This window comes from Cryptomeria japonica, chromosome 7 (assembly GCF_030272615.1).
Source record: "Cryptomeria japonica chromosome 7, Sugi_1.0, whole genome shotgun sequence".
Classification (NCBI taxonomy): Eukaryota; Viridiplantae; Streptophyta; class Pinopsida; order Cupressales; family Cupressaceae; genus Cryptomeria; species Cryptomeria japonica.
The window spans coordinates 337,500,787-337,516,593 of record NC_081411.1 but is presented as its reverse complement, the minus strand read 5'-3'; the positions used below and the strand labels follow the sequence as shown (position 1 = coordinate 337,516,593).

At 37.8% G+C, this 15,807-nt stretch overlaps 1 protein-coding gene across 1 annotated transcript; it reads right to left on the bottom strand.

The window, feature by feature from the left end:
• Positions 1 to 11,980: 11,980 nt before the first annotated feature.
• Positions 11,981 to 13,635, bottom strand: LOC131053179 (scopoletin glucosyltransferase). Its single transcript, XM_057987799.2, has one exon. The coding sequence runs from the start codon at positions 13,543 to 13,545 to the stop codon at positions 12,142 to 12,144; it is 1,404 nt and encodes a 467-aa protein (XP_057843782.2). The 5' UTR covers positions 13,546 to 13,635; the 3' UTR covers positions 11,981 to 12,141.
• Between the last annotated feature and the right edge of the window lie 2,172 nt (positions 13,636 to 15,807).

Genomic DNA, 15,807 nt, shown 5'->3' with positions numbered 1-15,807 from the left:
TGAAATGGAATATAGAGAAAGAGAGAGAAGGAAGGAAAGAAACAAATTTCTATCTCTCCTCCATTCTTACTCTGTCTCTCCAAAGGGTGTTTTCTCTTGTCCAAGCCAAAAAGATGCCTTTTTCTCTTCTAGCCTGCTTCAAACAATCCAAATACCTAATTTTTGCTCTCCTCACTAAATCCCCAATAGGATAAATTCATGCCAACCAATTCTATCCCAAGGGCAGTTGCAACAGCATTATGTCAAGGCAAAAAAGATAAAGAGGGTCAAGTATAGTGATACTAATATATATAATTTATTGTAACTTGGAAAGACATAGCCAAAAGCAAATGGCGTCAGCAACTGATGTGCATTCACAATTTTTAGGGCTAATGCCAAAGTCGTGGCCCGTACACCTCTAAAAGTATTCATTCCCAAACTCTCTAACTAAAAATGCACCACGAGAAAATCCAAAACTACTACATCCAAACGTGGCTTATCTCAATGCCAAAACCAACCTGACCATCCCAATCTCTTTCCTATCATTATTGTTCAAATGTACTATACCACAATATCCTACCCCAAATAATAGTGAAACCAAATTGGTGAGAGTTTTAGACCCAAGGATCTAAGGATATCAGAGGTTTTTTGGATGAAGCTTGGACAAAAGGCTGCAACGGTGTCGGCTTGGACAAAAGGTTTTTTGGATGAACACCCATGATCTTCTTGTTGGGCACATGATTATAGAAAGTAGTTGAAGGTTGGTTATGTTCGGTTGGTATGGTGTTTGAGGTTGAAATGTTTTGTCTTGAGTGAATCTATGTTTTTGTGACCTATTTAAAGCTTGTTCCATGATTGGATGGGGTTTGTGGAGTAGGAGTGTGTCATTGGCGAGTTGAAGCAACTTGAAGTATAATCAAGAATGGTCATGATTGACCTTATCACATCACATAAACTCAAAACCCTAAGATTCAAAACATAATCACATATATTCAAAAAATAGTCACAAAACATAGTCACATATATTCAAAAAAAGTTTTACAAATCATCTCATGGGCTTTTATACAAAATTTGGCATTTAAATATGTGCGAATCAGCTCATCGCCATTTATACAAATTTTGGCATCTAAATATGTACTAATCAGCTCATGGCTATTTAAATATACAAAATTATGCCTCTAAATATGTACAAATAAACTCATGGGCATTTATATATACAAATAATGAATATAGAACAATTCGTCGATGATATATACAAAATTCTCAAAATGATTCTACCCTAAACTGTAGAATCAATCAAGTAATCCTTTTGGATTGGCTCTAACCCATATTATTTCAAGTATTTCCTCATGGTCATATTCACAAATTTTCCATAAAATCTTGTTATGAGGTCTACCACGATACTTAATAAAATGAATAATTGTTGCAACAAAAAGGTTGGAGAAATGAAGAATATGTCTGTGTGTTTCAAAGTCCTCGAACAACAAAACATCAGAATTATTAATAGGTTATCTCCTAAGACATGTTCCTATCAAAACAAAAAACCCTAATGGATACTCAATACCCTCTCCATCAATGATTGTGATTGTCAATTTTCTCGTAGGCTCAATACAATGACATAAAAAGTAATTTGTTCCTTCTTCATTGTTCTCTTTTGCAAAAACTATGTACACATGACCTACATATTATATAATGATAATTAATACCCAAAATAATGTTTGATATAACAAAATGAGACAAAAACAATTCCTGCAATAAAATTTACCCAAAAAATCACCTGTTTCCACTAGGTCGGATACATGATCGAAATCAATTGATGTTTCCATATAGTTCAACTGCAATGCTCTGGGAATTTGATAGGTATCAATGGGAACCAATGGTATACAAGACCATTTTTCAGCCCACTCTTATGATTGACATTCTTCCCACAAAATGCATACATGAAGAGCAAAAACATACAATCTATCTAGTATAAATTATCGGTGAACTTGCATTTGAACTTTGAAATGAGTGCATGTCATTGGATCCTTCAACTGTAAAATAATCTTGATAGTTTTCAATGTCAAATTCAGTGATCAACCAAAAATATCTATGAACCATTGACGTACTTGCATTACCTGGTCCCATTGTAGAGTTACACCATCTCACAATTGTTGTTGCATCTGTCAAATCAACGCCACCTTCGTACTTCAATTCTTCTCTAGCTAGGGATGTTTTACGCATGCTCCTACATGATCGTTCTCTCCCTTTCCATGTCCAGCCTTAGTGAAATTCCAAAAAATTTATACATCGTTTGTCACATGCATCCTACTCAACCAATAGAACATCCTTGCATTTTTAAATTGTGAGGTGCAATTATCTGACCATATTATGTGTTGCTTGTATCATATGTTCCTTTCCCTTAAAATATCATAGAAAACTTTAAATAATCCTTGCACAAACTCTGACGAATGTGTACTATCATCACTTATGAAGAAGGGATACTCTCTTACAACTTTTCTATCCTCCTTTGTGCTATCATTTGCATGCATGAATGCTATGTGTACAAAAATAGAAACTTGTGTAGAATGGTAATACATAGATTGCCCTTCATTTTGAGGTCGTAGTGTATAATTTTCAGCAAAATCAACTATAGAGACAATGGTACCAAGAGGAAATGTGTCCTTGCATAAATTGAATTGCTTATCTAACCACTGAGCTCTATGTGTATGCATTATGTACTCATAAACTAGTTTCTCTTTAAATGTTCTCATAAAATCAACTACACATATATCATTTTTCACTAACTCACATCTCTTCAATTCTTTTCCATCTTTAACCCCATATGTCATTGTCTTGTACTTTCTAAAAGATACTAGTTTCTTACCAATTTCAAATCAAAATGTAGACATCTTGGCAAATGTTGCAAACCACCGCATGTAGCACAAGAACCTTTCAAACACATCATCTTATAATAAATGCAACCATCATCTCTTTTACATAACACACTTGAAATAAATTCTCTTGGTGACTTAGGAGGTGGTTGTATATTGCTTTCCTGCAAAACATCATTAGTGTGCAAAGTACAACATATATGATGATAAATATCATAGTGCATGGAAAATTAAATATGCATCCTACAACAACACGTTGTGCGTACATGATTAATCTTAACATAAAAAGGTTTTGCCATTTCAAAAACTCTTTGACTAAATCTTATTTGAGGAAATTTTTGAAGGAATCTTTCATAAATTTTGTTTGAGTCATATCCAAATAGTGTTTGGCATGTGGCTCACAATTTCTAGATCCAATTCTCCTTCTAACAACATCTCTTTGGTTAGGCCAAAAAGTTTTAATTAATGTTCTTAGTGCATCAACAACAATCTTGTCTTTGTGTGGTAGTCTACCCAAAAATGCCCAAAGAGAATTATTGTTAGGATCCTCTATTTTCTCCCGCCTATCTAATGCTTTACGTAATGTTGTTCTACTTATGTTTAATGACTTACTTGTTTTTCTTATCAAACTATCTCTTTTTTAATTTTCTTTCTCATTATGGTCGATGTAATAACACATCGAGTAACATTAGAATCTTTAGTGCGTGATTTTGAACCAATAGTTGATCTTAGGCCTAGAATTTTCATTATCTCTCTAAAATTCAATTTTTAATCATTTCAACAATTAATTGGCATCTTGCAGTTTGACTTAAGTTTTCAAAATAGTTTTGACATATTCTTTTAACCATTCTCCTACAAGTTTGTTCATTCATTTTATCAGGCATTGGCTTCAAAATATTCTCATCGATGTCAATTAGATACTTTGGTTTCCTACGAATGATTCTATTAAGTTTTAACATTGGTGCATTGTGTGCATTAGGTACATTCATCGCATCAAATAGAACTGGTTTATGTTCATCATTTAACTAAATATTCAATGTGGTCTCTTCTTCAATTGCATTAGGTTCATATGGTAAATCAAATGTTGTTGGCGCATCTTCATCGTTTGTTTGATTATTTATTGTGATCTCTTCTTCAATTGCATTATGTTCATTTGGTAAATCAAATTAAGATGTTGAGGATAGTGTACCTTCTTGTCCCATTGTTCTTATGTTACGTAATTTCATCATACATTGCCTTTGTCTTTTCTTTTCAGCCTCTCATTGTTCCATCGTTCCTCGCTTGTTCTTTCCCATCGTTAATACCGGTTGTCCTAAATAGAATCATATTACATATATATGTAAACAAAAGTTCTTAAACAATCAAATAACCATAAAATTGAGCATTATCATTATTTTTTTAAATCAAAACTATTAAACAAACACAATAACATTAGCCAAACTAATAAGAACAACAATTCAATCCTTTGAAATCATGCAAAACAAAAATTTCACTTACTTCTACATATAAAATTGTCACAGAAGCATAGTAACAGTTGCAGTGGGGCCTTCAACGACCTCAAAAACTTCTTTTGAGGTCGTTGAGGCTATTGGGCAACTAAAATTATATGCAAGAACTACGTACGCAGTATGTTCAGTAACCTTGTGCACACTTTTAGTCCCTAAAAATGCTCACCAGACCAACTTCCATATTCCCAGTACCTCGTACGCGCTTTTAACTTATCAAAACCCCATATGTGTTACTTGTAGTAAATAAAATATGAAGGAAAAGGGGGGGAGGGAGAGGGAAAGGGAGAGAGAGAGAAAGGGGGAGAGGGAGAGGGAGGGAGATGGAGAGAAAGGGGGAAGAGGGAGAGAGAGGGGGGGGGGGGGAGAGAGAAGATGGAAAAAGGGAGGGAGGGAGAGGGAGAGGGAGAGAGAGAGGGGGGTGAGAGAGAGGATGGAAAAGGGAGAGAGAGAGAGAGAGAGAGAGAGAGAGAGAGAGAGAGAGAGAGAGAGAGAGAGAGAGAGAGATCAGATTAAGGACATTCCATTTTATTTTTTTAATATATTGGCAGGTGAACAAGTGAGATGTTTTCCGGGCCATGTTTGAAGGGGATCTGATGTTCCAAAGAAAGGAGTGATTGTGATAAAGGAGGTGGGAGATAAGATTATTATGTTCCAAGTGGTATATAACGAGATGGGTAAATAGAATATACTGATAAAAGAGGTGGGAGGTGAAAGTATTATGTTTTAGGTTGCAGGTTTCATGGAGAACAAAAGAGTAGAAGTGATAGTGGAGGAGGTAGGAGGAGAAAGCTTGAAAGTGTTTCTAAATTTTCTCTACACAAGAAAAGGGGTGATAATGAAATTTTTGCCAATTATAAACAACTTGCGAGGCTTGCAGCCAATTTTTTTGATAAACAAGTCGTTTACCAAGTTGAGTTTGTGTATGGATGAGTATGGAGGAAGGGATAGAGGGGGAACCTGCTGGTTTGTTATTTTTGTAAGCAGTATTGGTACTTCTTTTTTATATTGTAATAATGGTTCATCTTGCCACCTTAGGACACCATATGACCCCTTAGGACATCATATGCTCCTAAAGGGTCATGTGGTGTGCTAAGGGGTCACATGATGTCATTAGGTGTTATGTGGAGTCCTAAGGGAGAGAGAGAGAGAGGGGGGGGGGGGATGGGAAAGTAAGGGAGATGAAGGGGGTAGGGGAAGAGAAAGAGTGGGGAGGGAGAGAAGACGAGAGAGGGATTGGGTATGGAGGAAGGGAGAGAGGGGGAGAATGTTGGTTTTTTATTCTTGTAAGCAGTATTGGTATTGTTTTTTATATTGTAATAAAGGCTCATCTTGCCACCTTATGACATCGTAATGCCATCTTTCCATCTTGATCCCTTAGGATATCATATGCTCCTAAAGGGTCATGTTGTGCTATGTAGGGTCCTAAGGGAGAGGGGAAGAGAGAGAGAGAGAGAGAGAGAGAGAGAGAGAGACCCCTTAGGACACTACATGACCCCTTAGAGAACCACATTAGGGTTATGTGGTGTCGTTAGGGGTCATATTATGTCCTAAGGGGTCATATTGTGTCCTATGACCCCTTAGGACACCATATGGTGTTGTTATGGGTCATATGGTGTCTTTAGGGGTCATATGGTGTCTTTTGACCCCTTAGGACACCATATGACCTCTTATGACACCATAAGGTGTCATTAAGGGACACATGTTGTCGTTAGGGGTTATATGGTATCCTGTGACCCCTTAGGACACCATATGACCCCTTAGGTGTCGTTATGGGTCATATTGTGTTCTAAGGGGTCATATTGTGTCGTATGAACTCTTAGGTGATGTTAGATATCATATTATGTCCTAAGGGGTCATACAATGTCCTATGACCCCTTAGGACACCATACAACCCCTTAGGACACCATACGACCCCTTAGGTGTCATTATGGGTCATAATGTGTCTTTAGGGGTCATATTGTGTAGACACCATATGACCCCTTACGACACCATATGGTTTCATTATAGGTCGTATGGTATTATAAGGGGTCATATGGTGTCCTATAACCCTTGAGACACCATATGACCCCTTAGGTGTTGAATTTTGTAAGCAGTATTGGCACTGCTTTTATATTGTAATAATGGTTCATCTTGCTATCTCAGGACACTGTAAGATCCCTTAGGACATCATATGCTCCTAAAGGGTCATGTGGTGTTATGTGGGGTCCTAAGGGGGAGGCGGGGGGAGAGAGAGAGAGAGAGAGAGAGAGAGAGAGAGAGAGAGAGAGAGAGAGAGAGAGAGAGATGGAGAGATGGGGGAGGAAGGGAGTAACAAAAGGAGGGAGAGAAAGAGGGGAATAAAAAGGGAGGGAGAGAGATGGGGCGAGAGGAAGATATGTCACATGATGTCGTTAGGAGTCACGTGGGGTCCTAATTGTGCCATGCATGTGTTACAACACCATATGACCCTTTAAGACACCATATGACCCCTTAAGATATCATACATGGTCTGAAAGGGTCATATGGCATCATTGGGGGTCATGTAGGGTCATAATGGGGCCGCACATGTGTTAGAACACCATATGACCCCTTAGGACATCATATGGTCTTAAGGGGTCATATGTGTGTTAAGGGACCTTACATGATGTCATTAGGTGTCATGTGGGGTCTTGAGAGAGAGAGAGAGGAATACAATGTACAATAAGATATCAAAAGATAATATATATCAATATATACCTCGTATGCGCTTTTAACTTATTAAAACCCCGTATGTGTTACTTGTAGTAAATAAAATATGAAGGAAAAGGGAGGGAGGGAGAGGGAGAGGGAGAGGGAGAGGGAGAGGGAGAGAAAGGGGGAGAGGGAGAGGGATGGGTAGAGAGAGAGAGAGAGAGAGAGGATGGAAAAGGGAGGGAGGGAGGGAGAGGGAGAGAAAGGGGGAGAGGGAGAGAGAGAGAGGGGGAAAGAGAGAGAAAGAGAGAGAGAGAGAGAGAGAGAGAGAGAGAGAGAGAGAGAGAGAGAGAGAGAGAGAGAGAGAGGATGGAAAAATGGAGGGAGGGAGAGGGAGAGGGATAGAAAGGGAGAGAGAGAGGGGGGGCGAGAGAGAGGATGCAAAAGGGAGAGAGAGAGAGAGAGAGAGAGAGAGAGAGAGAGAGAGAGAGAGAGAGAGAGAGAGAGAGAGAGAGAGCTTAGATTAAGGACATTGCATTGTTTCTTTTTTATAATATATTGGCAGGTGAACAAGTGAGATGTTTTTTGGGCCATGTTTGAAGAGGATCTGATGTTCAAAAGAAAGGAGTAATTGTGATAAAGGAGGTGGGAGATAAGATTATTATGTTCCAAGTGGTATATAAGGAGATGTGTAAATAGAATATAGCGATAAAAGAGGTGGGAGGTTAAAGTATCATGTTTTAGGTTGCAGGTTTCATGGAGAACGAAAGAGTAGAAGTGATAGTGGAGGAGGTAGGAGGAGAAAGCTTGAAAGTGTTTCTGAATTTTCTCTACACAAGAAAAGTGGGTGATAATGAAATTTTTGCCAATTATAAACAACTTGCGAGGCTTGTAGCCAATTTTTCCGATAAACAAGTTGTTTACCAAGTTGAATTTGTGTATGGATGAGTATGGAGGAAGAGATAGAGGGGGAGCTTGCTGGTTTGTTATTTTTGTAAGCATTATTGGTAGTTCTTTTTTATATTGTAATAATGGTTCATCTTGCCACCTTAGGACACCATATGACCCCTTAGGACATCATATGCTCCTAAAGGGTCATGTGATGTGCTAAGGGGTCACATGATGTCATTAGGTGTTATGTGGGGTCCGAAGGGAGAGAGAGAGAGAGGGGGGGATGGGAAAGTAAGGGAGATGAAGGGGGTAGGGGAAGAGAAAGAGTGGGGAGGGAGAGAAGAAGAGAGAGAGGGATTGGGTATGGAGGAAGGGAGAGAGGGGGAGAATGCTGGTTTTTTATTCCTGTAAGCAGTATTGGTATTGTTTTTTATATGGTAATAAAGGTTCATCTTGCCACCTTATGACATCGTAATGCCATCTTGCCATCTTGATCCCTTAGGACATCATATGCTCCTAAAGGGTCATGTGGTGTTATGTAGGGTTCTAAGGGGGGGGGGGAGAGAGAGAGAGAGAGAGAGAGAGAGAGAGACCCCTTAGGACACCACATGACCCCTTAGAGAACCACATTAGGGTTATATGGTGTCGTTAGGGGTCATATTATGTCCTAAGGGGTCATATTGTGTCCTATGACCCCTTAGAACACCATATGGTGTTGTTATGGGTCATATGGTATCTTTTGACCCCTTAGGACACCATATGACCCTTTAAGTGTTGTTAGGGGTCATATTGTGTCCTATGACCCCTTAGGACACCATATGACCTCTTATGACACCATAAGGTGTCATTAAGGGACACATGTTGTTGTTAGGGGTTATATGGTATCTTATGACCCCTTAGGACACCATATGACCCCGTAGGTGTCGTTATGGGTCATATTGTGTTCTAAGGGGTCATATTGTGTTGTATGAACCCTTAGGCGATGTTAGATATCATATTATGTCCTAAGGGGTCATACAATGTCCTATGACCCCTTAGGACACCATACGACCCCTTAGGTGTCGTTATGGGTCATAATGTGTCTTTAGGGGTCATATTGTGTAGACACCATATGACCCCTTATGATACCATATGGTTTCGTTATAGGTCATATGGTGTTATAAGGGGTCATATGGTGTCCTATAACCCCTTGAGACACCATATGACCCCTTAGGTGTCAAATTTTGTAAGCAATATTGGCACTGCTTTTATATTGTAACAATGGTTCATCTTGCTATCTCAGGACACTGTATGAACCCTTAGGACGTCATATGCTCCTAAAGGGTCATGTGGTGTTATGTGGGGTCCTAAGGGGGAGGCGGAGGGAGAGAGAGAGAGAGAGAGAGAGAGAGAGAGAGAGAGAGAGAGAGAGAGAGAGAGAGAGAGAGAGATGGGGGAGGAAGGGAGTGACAAAAGGAGGGAGAGAAAGAGGGGAATAAAAAGGGAGGGAGAGAGATGGGGGGAGAGGAAGATATGTCACATGATGTCGTTAGGAGTCACGTGGGGTCCTAATTGAGCCATGCATGTGTTACAACACCATATGACCCCTTAAGACACCATATGACCCCTTAAGATATCATACATGGTCTGAAAGGGTCATATGGCATCATTGGGGGTCATGTAGGGTCATAATGGGGCCGCACATGTGTTAGAACACCATATGATGTCTTAAGGGGTCATATGTGTGTTAAGGGACCTTACATGATGTCATTAGGTGTCATGTGGGGTCTTGAGAGAGAGAGAGAGAGGAATACAATGTACAATAAGATATCAAAAGATAATATATATCAATATAACATGTACATGTACATACACATATACATATAATACACATAAAATATCAAAAGATAATATATATATATGTGTGTGTGTGTGTGTGTGTGTGTGTGTGTGTGTGTGTGTGTGTGTGTGTGTTATAAACATACATATCTGTATACATACTTCATACACATATTATATACATATTATACATATGCATGTATGTATGCACACACTAACATTTTAAACATACACATTAATTTCTTTATGTTAGAGTGTCACAGGCAGAACTGCGTACGCAGTATTTTCTCCTTAGAACCGCATACACAGTGCTTATTCAAAAGAAACTTCGTACGCAGTTCTTATTCAAAATGAACCCCGTACGCGGTTCTTATTCAAAATGAACCTCGTACATGCTCTTGTCTGTTTAGGCTTGTGAATAGGCTTGGATGACAAAGTTGCAGTTTGGAAGTTTTATTTCCCTCCATTTCCCTCTTTTTGACTTGTTTTATTTTATGAACTTGGTTTCTCGACTTTGTCATCATCAAGTTTAAACTTCATCAAGTGGGTATTTCTAAAATTGCCACCATATTTTCACCCATCTTCTGAGATTTCTAACCATATAATTTAAAAAAAAATTTGAACAACAATAATATATTATTATTGAATTTCTTTTACCCGTGTCTCCATAGTTCTCAGAGACATATGTGTACTATTTTCTTAATAAATTTTGGTATACTTATCCAAATTTAAAAAACTTTATATATTATTGTAGTGCACTTGATTCTTTACAATTTAAAAAATAAATGCATTTTCGATTGTTTTGGTGCAAGTTATGCTTCGTGCATTAACAAGTAGCTGATACCTGATTTTAAGGATGTGCTCGATTGGAAAAATCATTAAAACAAAATACTCAACAAAAAATTACAAAAAAAACACACAACTTCTAGTGCTCACTCTTAACTATCTTTCTGCCAAAAGATTTGTCAAAATACTAAATCTAACTATGACTTTTTTGATGCGCACGTCAGACACTATGTTATGTTTTTTCCGAAATAATCAGGGTTTTTTTTTTGTCCGCGAAAGATTTGACCCTTTTAATCTTATCCGATTTTGAAAAAAAATATTAGTTTGGAAACTAGATTCAAAGTACTACAATCTTTGTTCTTTGAGTATTTTCATATCTTGAGTGGATGACTCTCAACTTTCTCTTCCAAGTTCAGGTTTACCTGATTTCAGAAAAAGAAGTGTCCACTTATACCCTCTTTTTGCACACCATCTTGGTGCACTTACCCACAAATATACTATTTATATTCCATTTGAGATTTCAATTTCAAAAAGCTATATTATTTTGTGTTGGTATATTAACAAATAATTTAAATTTTTTCTATTATTGCTTATTTGCTTATCGAATTTCTAGTTTAAATAAAAAAACTATTCATACTCAATTTGAAATTTCAGTTTTCCAAAACAATATTCATTGATGTTATTATATCAATTTTGAAAAACTATATTCATTTATGATATTTTATCGACAAATAATTTAAGAATTTTCAATTGCTACTTATTTACTATTTCTAAACAAATTATTAAATGTATTTTGAATTATGTTATTTCCATTACCCTATTAAATAAACGATTATTATGTGATATTCTTATTTATTTATTTTTGGTGGTGGCGGGGGTGGGTTTGATGTGCCAATTTGAAGTTAACAAATAGCACAGGCATACATATAGAAATTGAATGCTGTTGAGATCTCAATTTACTATGAAAATATTCAACCAAAGGGAAAATCTTTCCACGACGAGTCCTAGGGGAAAGGACCCAGTAGCTGAGCATGTACCAATTGTTGTGAGGAGGGTTGATACCTTTTGTTCCAAAAATTGAACAAATAAAACCTATTGTTTGAAACAAAAAATATCAATTTTTGTTAGGAAATGTACCAACATTTGTTAGGAAATGTACCAATAGTTGTTAAGAAATGTAGTAATATTCTAAAAAGTAACCAATCAGGTGATGCCATGTTAGCTGCACAACTATTGGGGTCTCTTTTGCACGCCTATTGGTCTCACTTTTTTGGGGGGCTGTTTTGGACACCTTGGCAAAAAGCATGCTGATGTGGCATCATATTTGATTATGTGGCCCTGAAACCTTAGTTATAAGCAGGGGACTTGCCAAGTAAGCTGCTGTAAAAAAATCAGAGTGATTTGAAATTTCCAAGTAAGATTTTGAGAAGCGCAAAGTTAGGGTGCACAACTACTAGGTCCTTTCCCCTATATTACAATACCATTCTAACATACCCAAAGTCATTACTCATCTTGATTATAGTCAGTATATTAAATTGGCATTCCATATTACTCTCATTCAACAGCGAGTCACTAGAGGATATTACTTTGGTCCTGAAGAATTCAGGATGTATCTATTACATCTGAATAAAAAAAATTCACTTATCTTCATCTAAGCCGAGGCTGAGGATGTAAGATACAAAAGCTTTAATGCTTAACTTGCAGGACGCTTCATTAATGGATTCCTTAAATTTCAGTGCCTGTTGACTTCTATCGTTTCCAATTTCCGCTTTCATGGCTCCCTTCACTGTGTTTTCCACAACATCACTACTGGGAATGTCATCAAATCCCCCGGATTTCTGCAATCCAAGCCTCAATTCCTCAATTACCAATTTAGCGTTAACAAATTGATCGAACGCCATGGGCCAGACCAGCATTGGCACTCCGGCGCTGATACTCTCTAATGTGGAGTTCCATCCACAGTGAGTCATAAAAAACGCAGTCGAAGGATGGGACAGAATTAGCAGCTGAGGCACCCAGCCATGGATTAACATTCCTCTGTCTCTCGTTGATTCAATGAAACCCTCGGGAAGAAAATTACAGGAATTAACTTGGCCTCCAACTGGATCTTTAATCGTCCAAATGAAGGGCTGATTACTGGCTGCGATGCCCCTGGCAAGGGCATTTATTTGCCCTTCCGAAAGAAAACCCTGAGATCCAAACGAGATGTAAAGGACGGAGTTTTCATTTTGTGTGTCCAGCCAACGGATGCACTCCGAGTCATTGTCGATCCCCTGTTGCGGTTTGTGAAGAGGAGAAGCTACACCCCAGGCGGGCTTACCGGTGGATTCCTCTAAATATTTCATATACTCTGCTTCGAGCTCGTCAAAAGTATTGACAAGCGTGGCAGCGCAGCTTTCTTTCCCCAAACCATAACCCTGCTGAAGTGCGGGAAGCACAGGGTGAGGTGAAAAGAACATCTCGCTTCTGAGCATCTGAGGTAGCTCCGAACGCTTCAGATCTACATTGATACAGAGATCCCGAATCTCAATGATTTGGCGATCGCTTATTATTTCCGAGACCGGATTTGTAAAGAGAAATTGCAGAAGAGAAGCTGCCATGGCCCCTGTTGTGTGGAACACCACACGCAAAATCCCGAATTTGGAAGCCGATTGAGCTGTCCAGGGTAAGAAAACGTCGCTTATGATGCAGGCGGGCTTCTGTGAGGTCTCTGCCATGACCTGTTCCAGCCAGTCTTCAAATGGCTGGGAAAGATTGTGTGAAGAGATGAACAGCAACTTGCCCTCGGTGTGGGGAAGAACATCGGTGCTTTCGCAGCCAGGGGGAAGCCCGGGAATGGGCGGGAGAGAAAGAGGAACAATACGAATAGAGGATCCAAGCGCCTGCGATTGCAATTTGGGGGCAGAAGCAGTAGTGGTGAGGAAGCTAACGGTGAGGCCTTGGGATGTAAGCAACTTTGCCAGGCTGAGGAAGGGAATGAAATGGCCCGGTGCCATGAAAGGAAACAGCACAAAGTGTTTACTTTCTGTACTTTCTGCCATTGCAATATGCTCTGCTTTGCCCCGCAGATGTTTTCCCTAAGTCGTTGGCCGCCCCTGCAGCCTTCTTAAGGCCGGATTTTAATGAAGTTTTTAAAAAATTAAGGTCATAATTGGTGAAGTTTATCCGCCTTATGGAAACAGTACGCAGTACGTGTCTGTTATGGTGTCTTCTGCGGGCCAGCCATGCCTCCTGTATAAGATCAGATTCTCCACACACATCTGTTTCCCAAAATTATCACTTAAACAGCTCTTTTCTACTGTAAATTGTCGCCAGATTTCGACCTTTCGACGCCGCCTTTATAACAAGACTCACCAACTGATTTACATATACTTAGTTCTACTGTTAAATTAATTTTATTTCGATTCAGACCAAAATTACAGCGTATCAGCTGTTTAAGCACTTCTAACCTTGTTTCTCCTAAATCTTTGTTTAAACTATGCCCAGTTATTACTAGACAGCATTGACATTTAACTTCACCTTTTTGCTTCCGGAGATGTCGCAGACTTCTCAATGTTTTATTTTTTAATATTTCTTTAAACTCTCTGTGCTGCGAGTGGGGTCTGGAGAGAAAATTGCAGAGAGGAAAAGGAACGCAAAAGATACAATGATGGAAGTGAGCCTTTGACATTATTGTTTTCTAAATATAAAGTTAGATCATCGAGGAATATTTAAATGACAAGCATGGTCAGTCTGATATTCCAGGCTTCTAACATATCCATAATTTTGAATCTTCCAAGATTTTGTCAGAGATTTTGATCATAAAGAATTTAAAATCTGGCCCACCACCTACGTGGTCTTGTTTCCATTGCAATAAATCCGATTTAGGACCCACTAACAATAGAAGTGTCCAATATCCAGAAGAACCAACTTTTTGCATCCCTAATCTTGTCAGATCCTGCCATGGAATTATGGAGAAGGGGCCAGCTTTAAAAGGCGATTAATCTCGTGTCGAACAGTCAATAATAGTTCAGATTTTTGTTAGTTACCACTTTAAAGCTCATGTTTGATCAAGTTTTTGTAGGCTACAATTATGTCTCCCCGGGTTATTGCTCATCAAAAAGATGCTGATAGTCATATAAATTAAATAAAAAGTATTAAATTTCTTTGTCACGATACGTCGAGAAATAATCTTTAATTATCTTTTTAGAATATTTTTATTCACTAATTGGTGGCATTTTTTCAAAGCCAAATAATAAGCTTAACTTTACAATGATGTTTGTGTAAGAATAGGAAGTGCATACATGAAAAAGGAAATTCTTTTGTTTACACTAACATGATTCAACACTCCGTCCCATAATTCCCTCCCATCTCACAATAAAGATCAATGCATCCCTCCTACTCATAGAAGAAACACCTCAGCACCTTTCTATTTGTAAATTGCAAGAAAACAATAGCTACCATCTTATTAATGCTTGAAATTTCATTCAACTTGTAATTGTCAAAATGTGTTTAAATTTTTTATAAAAAGTACGTTGAGAGAAATCATTTTAAAACAAATTTGTATGTGACAAAGTTCTCCCTATTAGAAATTCATTATAATCAAATTATATTTTAAATTAAAAAACAAATGCTAAAATACAAGATAAGGTGACCTATATCATGTTAAATAAAGAAAAACTAAATAATAGTCAAAATCTAAAAGATTTAAATAAATACAAGAAATATATATATATACACATTGCAATTGTTCAAAAGAATGAGTGTTGAACTAGATGTGTTCATTTAATACATAAATTTGAAACTAACAATATGTAAGAATATAATATAGTAGTTGTACCATGCCACACCAAAGCAATGCAGTGGCATGGTAAGGATGTAATTGAAAATTAATCTAATATGAAACATACAAATCATTTAGAAACATAAAGATCTAGAATGAATATTTTTGGGGTCATATGAGAAAAGGAAGATTTCACGGGCACTCAAGGATCAATAAGAGCTAATATATTGGCAAAGGATGCAGAAGATGCAGAGTGTAAAGCCAATAAAGTAAAAGGTTGGAGTGGATGACTTGAATAGAATCACAGTGAAATTCTATGGAACTCCTATAAATTCACAATAAATTTATGTGATTTTATGAGTCAAGTGATGAACTAATTATATGTAAAACCTAAAGAAAATCTTGGGTATTGCTTCCTCATTTTGAAATATTATTATATTTAATATCTCACATGCTAAGATGTTGTAGTCAAAAACAAGAAATTCAGATCCAGAATAGTTGAAATCTTATTTGTCCAATAAACCCATTAATTAAAAACTCA

Coding starts and splice junctions, on each gene's coding strand:
- LOC131053179 (XM_057987799.2), bottom strand. CDS start 13,545: ATGGCAGAAAGTACAGAAAGTAAACACTTTGTGCTGTTTCCTTTCATG.